This window comes from Eutrigla gurnardus (genome assembly GCF_963514095.1).
Source record: "Eutrigla gurnardus genome assembly, chromosome: 12".
In the NCBI taxonomy this organism is placed as follows: Eukaryota; Metazoa; Chordata; class Actinopteri; order Perciformes; family Triglidae; genus Eutrigla; species Eutrigla gurnardus.
In genome coordinates, this window is record NC_139926.1 from 9,489,005 (window position 1) to 9,503,556 (window position 14,552).

Genomic DNA, 14,552 nt, shown 5'->3' on the forward strand with positions numbered 1-14,552 from the left:
TGATTACCTGCTGGGGACGTCAAGAGCCAGAGAGTCTCTAAAAGTAGTTCACGTTCATTGTTTTCTATTATTATTTCTCTATATTATTATTAATTTCGATCACTTCTGTTTTTTTCTCTTATTTTTTATATTTCATTTTACATAATTTAAATAAATAATGTATGAATAAATGACATAATTTCATAATTATGTTTCTATACTAAGTAGCAGTACTGGTGGCAGTAGCAGATGTAGTATGGCTACGAGAGTCAACACTGTGGTATTGATTGTATTACTATCAATGGAATTGATATTACTTCTTACCATTGGTTAGAAAACATGCTGCTTGTTGAAGTTGACATTAACAATGAATTAACATTCATTAGTTGTAATCTTCCTTGCATCACATATGAAGGAACGTTGACATACAAGCAGAAGCAGAGGTATTTACTGTGTGTGTGTGCATGTGCGTGTGTGTGTGTGTGTGTGTTTTCAGGCAGCCTGGTAATCATGTGACCAGGATGTATGAAAGTGGTAGAGTCAACAAATCCACCCCTGGTAAACAGAGCAGTCACACCTGGATCAGCAGACAACAGGCCCACAGACACACACATCAGCTGTCTTATCACCGGGTAGAGTGGGCTTCATGTAGTATCATATATCAGCTGGACCACATTAACATTACAAATACCTAAATTTCACCTATCACAGTTTGACTTGTGAACAAAAAATCCCAAAACTATAATGTGCTTTTAGTACTGACATCATATCACCAGACCTGTCCAGGATGTACCCTGCCTTCGCCCAATGACAGCGGGGATCGGCTCCAGCCACCCCGCGACCCTGAATACAGGATAAGCAGTAGACGATGGATGGATGGATCATATCACCAGGTGAAACCGCTATATGTGTTTCCAGGAAATTACCTCAGGCATTGGTGTTTATAGCATTGTTACCAATACATTGTGAGGATGTGTTTTCTGATGCATGTTCATGGAGAAAAAAACAACACAATTTCAAGTATAAATTTTATGTAAAAAAAAAAAAAAAAAAGAAGAAACACTTTTCTTTGAATTGTACTGATCACTACAATACGTAGCTTCAGAGACAGTATCGTTTTGTTTTATAATAAAGTGATTAAGTTTTAATATGGTGAAGAACGTCCAATAGAGGATACCTTGCACAGATGCTGGATGAATACGAAGAATCCAGTCAAATAAAAACAAGATAGTTGGGGTCAATATAATGTGCACAACATGTGAGTAATATATAAATTATGACTGGCCCGTAAGTGCATTTACAAAAACATGATCACAATTCCAAGATCGAATATTTTCAATATATGAAAATGTGTTATCATTCTAAGACTGGAAAGTCAAGTACAAACCATTAAACATAACATCACTTCTCCCCCCCATATTCTAACACAACTTAACAAACATGCCCTCCAATCAATATGATGACATTGATTGATACCTATGTAAGTTAGAATACTATCCAGCCACTAATTTTTTTTAACAACTTAATGATTCATCCCCACATATTTCGTAGGAAAGCAGATTGCTATCGTCAGATGAGTGATAACGTTGTTGTGCTCAACAACACTGTGCTCACTAATGTAATGTTAGCGCACCAACATGGTTGAATTAGCAAGTTAGCTAGCAAACATGTCAGCTCCTACATAATTGAAATGTAACAAGTCACACACTTGTCACAGCGTAGAAAACATATTGCTGTTGCCAGGAGAGTCATAACTTTGTTCAACTAATTTTCTGTAACAAATATGAAAGCATGGTGGAATTAGAGTAAAATGTAACAATTCATCCACCCACCTTGTCACAGCATTAGAAAGCAAATTGCCTTCACCAGATAATCTGCCAATCACAGTACAGTGCGGTGGGACTTGGCGGTATTATAACTAATAACTAAGACCACTAAGCAGCTTCATTTGGAAAAAAAATAGTTTTTCGCTAATGGGCAAATTATTGCTACTCATAGAGAGAACTGATTTTTTTTTTTTACTTTCCATATTTGTCTTCTGGACTGGGGTTGAAACCAGTCCGTCTCTTCGAACCTCTCATTAACATTGCCATCTCGTAGACTCATTGGACGAGTCCATCTTGTTTTCTTCATTCTTGACAGCATGATCTCTCGTAAATATCTGTAAAACATCAAATAACAGAGGAAAAATGTTTCACTCATTCAAGTTTAATTTCTGATTCCAAGTCTAACTTTTGTGACGACAGTGAGTGAATGTAACTGTACGTGACTATAAACTCATTTCAACCAATGTTGAACATTTAGAGTGCTGTTATATAACTACAGAATACAATGTTATACAATGTAATACACATTGACAATACTAAATCAATAATCTATCCAATATTTAGTTTGCAGACAGAAGGCAAGCACTAAACACACAGTCTAATACTGCAGTCGATGTCATCAACAATCAAAAACATGTTTACATCATATCAGAGGAACCAGAAAATATGGACGATATTGTATTATACAGCCTGGGTGGATTAAAGAGCTAATATCAACTATTAGTGTCATGTCGTGTTGATCACAATATGTTCCTTGATAAACTAATTGACTGACTTCAGGGAGCACAGCGAAAACTAAGTTGGAGCTGCACATCCGAAAGGTACAAATAATTTCTCCAAGATGGCTGTTCGTATCGAGGGTAAATCTGATATGATGTAATTGCAGCATGACATGCGGACAGAGGACAAGGATGATAGAGCAGACTTGCAATGTTAATTAATTATCATTGCTCTTAAACGCTCCATCACATTTGCCCAGTGTTTGCCCAGTTACCATGTTTTAAGCCAACATGGATGAGGAGACTTAAAAGCTCTCAAAGAACAAAAATCTACAATTTAGTGACAACCGGGCAAAAGCGAAAATATTTTTCCAAAATAATATAATATAATAATAATTCGAATAAACTTTGAACCTCAACTTTTGCGATATTTAGTTCAGTCTAGTCGATGAAGAAATGACAAAAGAGACATGGTTGGATACTCTGACATGTCAGGCTAGAAGAGGTCTAACTTGGGTGTATATTGCTGGGGACCCAAGGGAACACAGTATGAAGTTGTTTAGATGAGTGGTGCTTAAGAAAACTGCAAGATCAACTAGCCCGTTCTGAACAGGCTTCTTTTCAACGGACACTGCACCAGTTAATTTTGATTCCCGAAACACAGACAACCTAAATCTTGAGATCTGTCAGGAAACAAATTTCTACTAAAAAAGTTATCATCACATCAGTTACAGGTGTACAGACACATCTGTCCCCAGATTCTTAGAGCAATTGTAAAACATTGGAATGAAAATCACAGCATGTGTGCACCTTGATGGCAAATTATTTGGGATTCACTGCCTCTATAGTTGCAAGCAAAAAATGGATTGTAGTTGTGAACAAGGCACATGTTTCCTTTAATTAATTTTGACATAACTACATTGGTTCTAATTCTACCTCAAATCATCCTTTTCAAGAATCTACAGACGAACCACAACAGGCAGCAGCACAATTTGTAATTTAAAGGAAAAATGAAGATGCAAGCTCAGACAGGTAGCCACCAGCAGCTCAGGTCGGGCTTCCTACCTGGGATTTGTTGGCTAAGAGGTGCTGGTGACATAGTGGTTGCAGAGAAGGAACTGCAGCATGAAGACTTTGGGGGACTGTAGGACTTTGTAGAACTTGGAAGGTAAGGAAACTGACCACTCCAGGAGAATTTTGTTTGATGGATCAAGTGAGAGTTGGCAGCATGGTGTAGTTTGTGTAATGATATATAAGAATTGTTGAAGATGTAGAAGGGTTTTGTCAGGAGGACAGATGCATAGATGGCCAGAAGGATTTGAAGGCAGTCGGACGAATAACCGGAGGATTGAGACAAAGAGAAAGGAGTGAATGGAAGGGTTGGACTTAGGAATACAGTGCTTCAATACCTGCCGGAGTGAGAACCAAGGCTTGGAGAAGGTCAGATAGAGAAACTATGCCTCTCACCACATCGTCACCGTCAACCAACACCAATCGATGCACCTGAGGAACAAAAATAAACAAGATTTGGTCACTTAGTCACTCTCTTTCAAACGCTCAAGCCACAGTTGGTGGTTGTTGCAACAGTGGAAAGCCCATGGGAGAGACTAAGAAAGACAGTTTTGATGAGTGTGTTTTACAATGATAAGCAAGGTAAAAAACATTTTGAGAAGCTCATGTAACTGACGTTTCTTCTCACATCTAACTTGGTGAATTTAAGGTTTATTTCGGCCTAACCACAGTTGGTGATTCTTGGATCAGCGGAAAGACAAACCAAATAATTTTGGTGGGTTCTATTTTGTGTCCCTTAATTTTTATTTCTGTGATCAGCGAGGTAAAATTGCTGTTGTCTGACTGGAGTCTGGTGTCTTTGAAGCTAAAGATGCTGTAGCTGCCACTTTTTTTTTTGCTAAAAACATGACTTCATCAATCAATATGTGAACATGATTGGTCCTGCATTTATAAATCTATATCAGACACACGGTGAGTGCATGTGTGTTACCTCAGCCATGGCAATGCGGTCGATGATGGTCTCCAGGGTTTCGTGAGGGTAACACTTGAGGACTCCCTCCACACAGCAGGCTCTGGAGGCAACAGCCTCCCGCATCGTCATGTTCAGGTTGTTGTAGTTTTTCTGGGCTGCCAAGTTCTGAATGACAGAGAAATAATAAAAAAAAGTAATTGTGGAATTCCATAGCATGTTAAGTGATATCATTACATCCCATGTTTTACCAGATTTAATGTTGACATACATCACAGGCATTTTGGGATTGGGTGATATTAAATGAGTTTTCTTCAATCAGTGTAGTCCTGACTAAAGTGAGCCATGTGTATACTCTAGATGTTTACAAGGTGAATTACTGTGTTGTGCAGTCATTTGGGAGATTTAAAATGCTTGAGTCCTTCTCTCATGAGGGCATTGATCTATGCTTTTGTGAATTTGGTTTTCTTAGATTCTACTAAGTCATTGTATGATTGGCAAGTAATCACTCTATAATTGTTATTTCTTATTATTTATTTAGTTTTTTTCTGACTTGTAATCACTATTGAATTTGTGGTATTTGTGTATTTCCAAAGTGGAGGGAGAGCACAATAAAATTTCAACCAGACAAAAACAACAACCATCAAACTATATGATTGAGCATGACAAGGAATGGGAATCTCAAGATTTATAGGATGTGTGAAACCAACTTACAATGACATCAAACCTGGAGTACAGCGCCACAACTTTACCTGTAGAGGAGACACACAGAGGTGGAGGGACCATAGACGGTACACACAGACAATATCAACTGAAAACGTATTATGCATAAAAGACAATCATCATGAGAAAAAAAAGTAGGTTTTTACTGGCTGTTGATGACAGATAATCAGGCAACTTTAACACCAGAAACACACAATAACAAAAATGGCATCCACTTTTGATTATTGACTGCTGGCCTGAGCTTGAAGCAAATCAGGCTTCAAGTCATTCAGTTCAATTGTAATAAAATGCATCCAAAGTGTTTTCGAGTGAAAGCTTCTAATACATAAAACAAACTTAATGACCCGTACCTTGCTCATTGACTACAGGCAGAGCGGACACTCTTCTCTCTACAAAAATGGTCAGAGCTTCAAAGACAGAGGCCGATTCCTGGACTGTTGCAATCTCTTTGAAGGTACCGATCGGCACTTCGTTGATCCGCTTCTGAAGAAACCTGGGTTTAGGAATCATAGATCCCTGGAATGGAGGGAAGAGAACTTGTATGCAGTATCTAAAACTTTTTTTAATCTAATTGTGAAGACATGAATGTGTTTTGTTGTGAAGTAATAGCAGGAATACAAACAATATTAAATGTGTATAAAATGTTCCAGCTCTGGCTTTGGAATATTCTCAGAAAAGTGACACAAAGGGAAGATGTCTTACAAAGATATGCAGGAACTTGAGGATGCGTTTGTGAGTGAGGATGTGGAGGACGTTTCCTGATGCCGGGTCGATGACGGGCAGCCGGTGGATCCTATTCTTCAACAATGAGTAGATGGCTTCAAACAGACTGAGGAGACAATAAAGCTCAAGTTTAAGATCAGGATAACTTCATTGAATGACATGGAACATGGACAAGACACATTATGCGCTACTTTCGTCGGGTGCAGACCAGGTTTTGTACCCCAACTGTGTTATACCCTCGATGATATGACGTGTGAATATCCTTTTTTAATTTTCCTTGTTACGGATGCACCTACTGATCAAGCTAGGTAGCTAGCTTTTGCTAACATTGCCAGCTCCATCCTCTTATACAAATATTGTCACTTCTGGCTCCAGAAAACCCTCCAAGAAGATTGCAAAGCTTAAAAACCAAGTCACAAACCAAGGAGTGACTCCACGATGACTAGGCCCACTTCTATGAATACAGCTATTAAAATATTATTTAAACTGATGAAAACAGACCTAACTTGAGGAATAAAGGAAGGTGAAGGTCGAAGGAAGATTGAAATATCACCCTTGAATACCAGAGTGAGTGTATCTTCTAGGCTGAAATTATAACTGCTGTGCATTTGAAACAATCAAATGTAACTGACCATGAGTTTAATGAGATATTTCAAAGGCTGGTTTCACCTGCAGTCAGGAGTGATGCTGATCAGTCTGTTGATACTGTACTGTAGATAGATCTCTGCCGAGAGAGAGACAAACACAAGGTCAGTACAAATGACCAAAAACAAATGTAGCTGTGCTTATGTAATGATATGGTTGTATTGTACAGACCTCTCCATGTCTCTATCTTATGTTGTTCCAGCTCATAGATCTGAACCTGCAGACAAAAAAAAAAAAAAAAAAAGCTCAGCATCTGGATAAAAATTAAGAATAACAGTCGCATAGTCTGTATTTTACTATTGTTATTCTTAACTGTATGGCATGTCAACAAAACACCAAGTGGCCACAGGTAGATCAAATTTATAGGCCGATGCTTTAATATGAAGGTCATAGCTCACCAGAGGAGACTTGTAATAGCGATGGAGAATGTTGATAAAGTCAGTGATGGTCAACATACCTGAGAACACAAAGAGATCAGAAAGTGGATTTATAAGTATTATATACACGTGTGTGTTGGCTCTGTTTATCTTTCAATAATCAATTACCGCTTGTGTGGCAGATATATTCAAATGACAGATCTCTTCTATACTTGTTTTACTACTACTTCAATTACCTGACATAGGATGCAGAGAAAGAAGAGTAGGCAAAATAAAATACGATGTACCATACACACAGTTTTGACACATATAAAAAGCACTAGTAAAGACAAGAATCAGTTGTTGACGAAGATCCTTGTCAGGTAAATGAGTATCTCATATTCGACTCTTCTCTTTATGTTGTTGCTCACTAACAATCTACAAATAGCATATACTCCATTCTTTATTCATCCAAAAATGATGTTTTTTTGTGTCTGGGAAGAATTTTAACCTCACTGTGCTGCTATTGTGACTTTAGGCTCAAAGTCTGCTTTTAATCTTTGGGATTTAGTCAGTTCACTCAGGCTGATGGAGATGCACTTGACACACATGTTTAAGGTTGTGCCCATTTCCATTACGAGCAGAAAATGAGCACTTCCTGCTGAAGTTGCCTGGTCTGCATGTAAAGTGGGGGGATGATCTTTGTAACACAAATGAGGAGTTGACCCTCTTTCCTCTAAATGCGAGGACACAGACTGGGCCAGCATCATTTGAAACCACCTATCCACATGAAGGAAATATGAACCCTCACATTACTGAGCGTCAGCTTAATGTAGGTCACAGATCTATTAAATGCGAGCATGCAACCGCAGCACTTTTTCATTACTAAATCATTTTTGACAGCAGTCTATGAGAGTACAGAATGGCACTGAATGTTTGTCCATATCAGAAATTCATTATCCTCTGTATTTATTCAGGAAAACATGTCTGGCTGATTTACACTGGCTAATTATGTTTGGAAGACACAAACTGTAACTGTACACCACTTAAATTATCAATTGAATTGGGGAATACTCACACTACACAAGCTAAAGATGCTCTAACTTTTGTTCCACTAGGACTTTCAATATGGGTGACACTGATGAGTTGATACACTTAGATTATATGTAATCGCAACACCTCTAATATACGAGTGTATGCATATACAAGAGAGATAAAAACAGACGTATTATGGCTCACCCACAAAACATTTAAGCTTGTTGTCCCACAGTGGCGCCGCCCTCACACCGTTAGCCACCAGAGCAAAGAAAGCCTTCTTCACCTGACAAAACAGTCATCAATAATTACAACCCAAAAATTGTCATGCTTTTTGCTGTTAAAAAAAAAGAATGTGTCCCATACCTCTAGTGTTGTGTCAAATATTACCAGTTTTGAGCTGGTTGGCATGGCATCGTAGCAACAGTGATTCTTCATGAAGTTCATGTATATGAACGTATCAGGGTCTGTGCCTGCAGGGGTGCAAGAGCATGTGTTGATTCATGATTCACCCTGCTAGTCCACAGCCGGCAACCTCCAGGTCTGAGAAGTGAAGCCAAAGGTGTTAGGGCCTAGGGCCATAAATGAATGGTGTCTCTCATTGGGTCCATTTAGAAGTTAGCTATAGGAAGTCAGACTATACAAATAATCTTTTTGCTTCCAAAATCGTTAAGCTACACATGACCTTATATAGCTTTAGGATGGAGGGCCTGGCAACCTCTCTCTTCCATTGGATAGTAAGAGGATACATTTACTAAGGTGACAGTATGAGCGGGAAGAGGGCAGATCAGGAAAGAGAGCATTTTAAAATAAAGGCATGTGGCGAGAGGTTAGATTTCCTTAGATTTGGGCAAGGACTTCTCAGGTGGAACAGGTGCAGAAGCTCTAGGAAGGACTCTGCCAGGGATTGGAAGAACCGGGTGTACATGTACGGTTTCGGACGCAGGCTCAATATCTGTTTAAATAAAGATCATTCTCATTACACCTGCCTGACTCCGAAGATTCATTCATCACAAATCTACACATGTACATCTTTGGGGAAGCTGCCCGAGAAACCACAACAGCTTGTGGTCATTAAGTAAATTATAGTCCCATTTAGAGTCAGATAATAAAGCAGGGTATGCTTTAGGGTGTGCCTACCTTGTGATTGACTGGTCATTACCACAGCATTGTCCAGTCTTGGAGTTGTCACTGTTTTGCAACTTTAACCATTTCATGTTGTGTTTTGAAAGTTCATTGTGAATCTTTTCTGTCGCCAAAAATAGTCTTATTCAGCATTTGGTTGTACCCTCTCGTGTCACGTGGCTGCGGAAAGCCAACATGGTGATGGCATGGCATAGGTAGGAGTAGTGGAAATACTGGGAGTAGTACAGGAATAGTGGCTATTGTCAAACAATACACAGACACACAAAATATTCTCTTCATTACCTCTGCACTTCATAGAGAGAACATCCTCTTCCTCATTCTCCTCCTGGTCCATCTCAAATAACGGGACCTGGTCAAGGTAGTATATCAACAGTTTAGTAACAGAAGAATAGTAAAGGTTTTAAAAAATGTCTTTTCAAACCTCATTTTGGATAGATGGTGCCTCTGGCATTACCCTATATGGCCAATGGCTATATTGTGGAAGGACTACAACTTCCAGCATGCCTGGGAGGAAGTGGCAGCAGCTCTGTTTCCACCAAGAGTGTTGGGGGAAAGGTTAGATGGATCTACTGTCTAGTATGTCTATGAAATTATTTTTGTCCATTATGTTGCCTTCAAAGACAAGAAACCATCCGCCTGTATGGCCTCGCAGCAAATCAAACTATATTTAAAGGAACGTTTCCACAACCAGTACCTTCATCTGGAACATGTTTCAGGACTATTAATTACATTTGCTGATATTCACTTGATGATTAAAAAGCCATCTTTACACACCTCTGACATGGTTTCAAATGGTAATTGAGAAAGCTATTTTTTTTATGGTTTTTGGTTAGATGCCTGAAATAAAGTGTGTGGTTAACACAAGCTCAAGAGATTTAAAGGCTTTGTTCCACAGCATGAAATATGTCATTGCATACCCCTCTTGTGAGTTTGAAGCTTTTACGCTTCTTTAAAAAGGCGTTTGCTAACAAGTGGTTGAATTAGACTACTAATTGTCATCACGCCAAACACTAGTTCCCCTTTAGCTTAGTGGTAAAAAAAGTATCATAATACTATGTTTACCACAGAGTAATTGAACTTATTCTTCTGAGATAATCAAAAGGAAAACAATCTCATTGGCTGATTGTCAAGTGAACCAGTGCGAGGCCGACTTCTTGGTTGACTTACCAAAATATGTCCCTGCCGACCTTTATAAACGTGAAGTGAGTGAGTGATGAAGTTACACCATTGGTCGGTCAAGTTGGTGTTTTCCAATTAGCCGTTGCACTTTCAAAATCATCAGTGATTCCGCATTCATCCACTTCTTAATACAGACAGTTGTTGTTGCTTCTCTACCAACTAAGGTCGACCCTTGGAGCCTCAGTTGAGAAATTAAAGTGGCACTTTTCATATAAAATTTATATTTTATGGATATGTAGGTATAATGTGTTTGAAATGTGGTCAAATCTTGTAGTTGTATGTATATTTTAAGAGTTTGAGCGTAGCTGTGTGGTAGAGCGAGGGAGAGGGAGGTGGATGCGCCAAAAGCAGACAGCTGTTGGCGATCAGAGCAGAGGAGGTATAAGTAAAGCTGACAAGTGGTCGTAAATGTGCAGTCGATGTAGTTTTCAGTTTGTTATGAATAAACACTGCATTGTCATGGGGCCATCTAGGTCTGGTCTGTTTAACAAAGTAACATAAATTGCGCTTTAAAACTTCAAATGAGTAATCCAGAAAAGCCAATTGTTGATAATAACATGATTATATTGTTGACTTTATTCAAGCAGTCCTCCGTTATTTGTCTCAGATGTAGCTTAACCATATGAAAAGCAACTTTAGCAGCTAAATGTTACTGGGACCACTGCAGAAAATTGCAGAAAATTTAAAATAACTCACATTATAGACTCTACCACAGACTGTCCTGATGCCAATTTGGCCACAATAGATTATGCACATGGTCAAGCCATATACCAAGTTCTGACCTACTGTACTCTCGTTAAACTTGGTAGATAAAGATAAATATTATAAACTGCACAACTATAAATAAGATATATGAACAAAATGGGAAATGAAAAAAACTAGGATACTAAAACTAGGTTGAACAGAATAAATACAAACAATAATGAAATTGAAATCAAGCTGGGGCTCTGTTGACATCTCACAGCTTAACAGCGACAAACATAGAATCAGTGCATACACACGTACACTTTGTTTAGGTGTCACACACACACATCCAAGATGTGAATATCCTGTACTATAAAAGGTTAAATGAAAACAGATGATGCAAAGAAAGGGGAAAAGTAGACCTGGTGGATTTTCTTTTTGCAGCTTCTCAGTTACAAAGCCATATCCAAACACAAATATCTCGGTTACCAACACAAACACACTGGTCAGCAGAAGAGGAGTGATCAGAAGGGGTGGGGGTGAGTCAGCCGTGTCTTACCTCTGCAAGAGGCTCCATCGTTGGGGAAGAGGAGCAGGAAGTCTGCCTCTGTGGAACCAGACCGACTGGCGAAACACTACACTACCACCCTTGAGCTGCTGGCCGACTCGGGCATCTGGCAGCCACTGCTACCATTTCAGATAAAGAAGTCCAGGCACAGTGAAGAAGAGCAGGAGTGGAAGAAGGAAAGGAGACGGTATGGGACCAAAAAGACAAGTGGAGACAAGAGAATGTGTGCACTAGCGGCCAGCTACTACCAGCTGTGTCTGAATGTCTGGGAAAGACTGAGATCTAAATCTGGACTGAAGGGTGAGAGGCCTGTGGCATGCACACACAGAGAGAGAGAGAGAGAGAGAGAGAGAGAGAGAGAGAGGGAGGGAGGGAGGGAGGGAGGGAGGGGGGGGGAGAGAGAGAGAGAGAGAGAGAGAGAGGGAGAGAGGGAGGGAGGGAGGGAGGGGGAGAGAGAGAGAGAGAGAGAGAGAGAGAGTAGGAGGGAAAACGTGTACAGGGAGTATTGGGGGGGCTAACGACAGATACATACCCTAGTATGGTGACAGACGTTATTAAGTACATCTTCACCACCCACTGGTGACAACTTCAAGTGACAGCATAGAACACTTGGACCAGAAAGCACTCGGAGCACAAACCTCACCCTGTTACTTCAATTGTAAAAATAGAAAGGAAATAAAGTTATGGTTAATAATGCAAGGTAGTCTTGCAAAACTCTCTGGGTTTGCCCTAATTGGGACTTATTAACATAGTTTATCTAGTTTATAGACTGTGCTATATAAAAGATGGACGTAGTCATGGTGACATGGACTCCGGTTTTGAAGCCTTGAGTTCGGCAATTTGTCCGTCGCCATCTTGGGTTTTTTTGCAACCAGTGAACAGAAGTGACCATATTTGGACGTGGAGGAGCGACGGGTGGATCTGATGAACACAAGCAGCAGAGCGGCAACCTTACTGGATCTGGATCCATGTGGCTACTGGTTGAAGCTCTCAACAAAGTTAGCTTCACTATTCAAGCTTTACAGCTTAGCGTCAAAGTCATCTTAGTAGCTACTTGCATCGATAGTGTGGTAGATGTGTCACCTGATCTAATTATGAGGGAGTCTTACTCAATAGGGGGAGCTGTGCAGCAAACAGCTGGTTCTTCTGTTGCATGATCTAATTTTTTTTTTTTGCCACTTTGCGAGCAGCGCAGCACGCTGTGAACACAGCACTGGCAAATCCGCTAATAGTGATGGCTAATGAGTTAGAAAACATACACGTCCATTACATAACGATATTAGGAGTCATGTTTCTGCACACTTGACTTATGTAAGCGGAGTATTTACTCCCTTACTTCACTGCCTCCTGATGGAGGCTCCTGCTAAATGTGGCACTTTGTTCACTCGTTGCTGACTTTGTCTTTGGTTTGGTGTTGGGCAGGTAGCATCCACATGACAGATTAGTTGTTTTAAACAGAAAAACAATGGAAGTTGCAGGCTGTCAAACCAAAACCAATGGGCTGAGAGATGCTAAAAGACTCCATAGAGGTGAACTCTGCGTTTGTACAAACAAGTGAAAACTTTCACATTTCACAGTTATTTGATCAATTGTTAACAAAAAATAAATAAATAAATCTAGACCAGTGCAGCTTTAAGGCTGCGCCAGTCCTACTCTGTGGGAGATGTTCAAGTTTCACTGGGCCATTGCATTTCAAACTATTTATAGGCATACTGAACTGTAGTAGACTTTCCCCTCCTTTTCACAGTTGTGAATTGACATGCCGCCTTAAATATCATGAAGATACTGAACAATGTGTAATCAATAATTATAACAGTCAATTAGGTCAAAGAAGACAACTATGTGAATTATCTTAAATATGTGGAACACAGGGGATCCTTGCAATTCACTTTGTGGTGAAACGTGTTGGCTAAACTGCATTCATTCACCGTTTCCAGGAAAACTCAAATCAGAACTTAAAAAGTGCACTGAATCTAGTTTGCACATTTTATTTCTGATGTACAGAAATTATAGTACTCTTATTAATAATAGATGACGTTATGAAAATTAGCCTGTCACTGCTGCTTAAGAGAGAGCAGCTCAGTTATTTATAGTTTACAACTGTTTCTTGATGCACATTCAGCCAAGTATGAGGATAGAAATTTGAACCCAACATAGTTAAATTAACTGTTTTACTTACTTAAGGTAATGTAAATTTGCTTTGAATGAAACGATAACACAAATAACAAACAAACAAAATAATAGCAACACTAGAGGACTTGCATTACTGCAGATCCAGCAACCGGGACTGCTACTCCGGACATGAAGAGAACAATGAGACTTAGTATTGACAGGAAATCCGTAATCTGGACAATTTCCTGCTCAACTTTAGTAAAACCAAGGAGCTGATACGTTCCTCTAAATACTGGTACCCTACTACGTGTAAACGTGACCTTAAGTTCCCGAGAATCAGCATCACAATCTGACATGGTCATCAGAAATCTCCATGCTGGTGAAACAAGCTCATAAACGGCTTTTCTTAAGGAAACTTTTAGAGGAGCAATAGAAAGCATCCTGACTGGAAACATTGTAAACTGGCATTAAGGAAAATAAAAGACACAGCCCCTTTACCCTGCTGCCACTTATTTCCTAGGCTGTGAGACTCTTAAATTCATCCTCCACATAAAATAGTTTCATTTTTGTGTTTTCTTATGTAGCAAAACAGGACTACAACCTGAATTTAGTTGCACAACTCTTTTTGCGGCCCTGTGATAGACTGGCGACCTGTCCAGGGTGTACCCTGCCTTCGCCCAATGACAGCTGGGATCGGCTCCAGCCCCCCCGTGACCCTGAATACAGGATAAGCGGTAGACAATGGATGGATGGAACTCTTTTTGCATGACAATAAATCAACCTTGTATTCATAGCTGATAAAAAAAGCAAGTTCCTATGGCCTTGTGACATCATCGGATACCAAAAAAATAGACAGTAGTTTAAAAGAAAGGAACA

General features: G+C 39.6%; 1 protein-coding gene across 3 annotated transcripts; it reads right to left on the reverse strand.

The window, feature by feature from the left end:
* Positions 1-1,052: 1,052 nt before the first annotated feature.
* Positions 1,053-11,826, reverse strand: prkag3b (protein kinase, AMP-activated, gamma 3b non-catalytic subunit). Of its 3 annotated transcripts, none has more exons than XR_014598097.1 (13): positions 11,556-11,826; positions 9,416-9,482; positions 8,354-8,460; positions 8,192-8,273; positions 6,995-7,053; positions 6,768-6,813; positions 6,621-6,675; positions 5,931-6,057; positions 5,579-5,744; positions 5,220-5,257; positions 4,527-4,673; positions 3,590-4,027; positions 1,053-2,140 (listed from the first exon to the last, which is right to left on the reverse strand). XR_014598097.1 is itself a non-coding variant. In XM_084023328.1 (13 exons), exons 1-13 carry the CDS (start codon positions 11,571-11,573, stop codon positions 2,109-2,111), a joined length of 1,038 nt encoding a protein of 345 aa, XP_083879454.1. In that variant the 5' UTR covers positions 11,574-11,826; the 3' UTR covers positions 1,053-2,108. The 3 variants fall into 3 exon arrangements, 2 of the variants coding, with proteins under 2 accessions (XP_083879454.1, XP_083879455.1); XM_084023328.1 differs by having other exon boundaries at positions 3,934-4,027; XM_084023329.1 differs by lacking the exons at positions 8,192-8,273; positions 8,354-8,460 and having other exon boundaries at positions 3,934-4,027.
* Between the last annotated feature and the right edge of the window lie 2,726 nt (positions 11,827-14,552).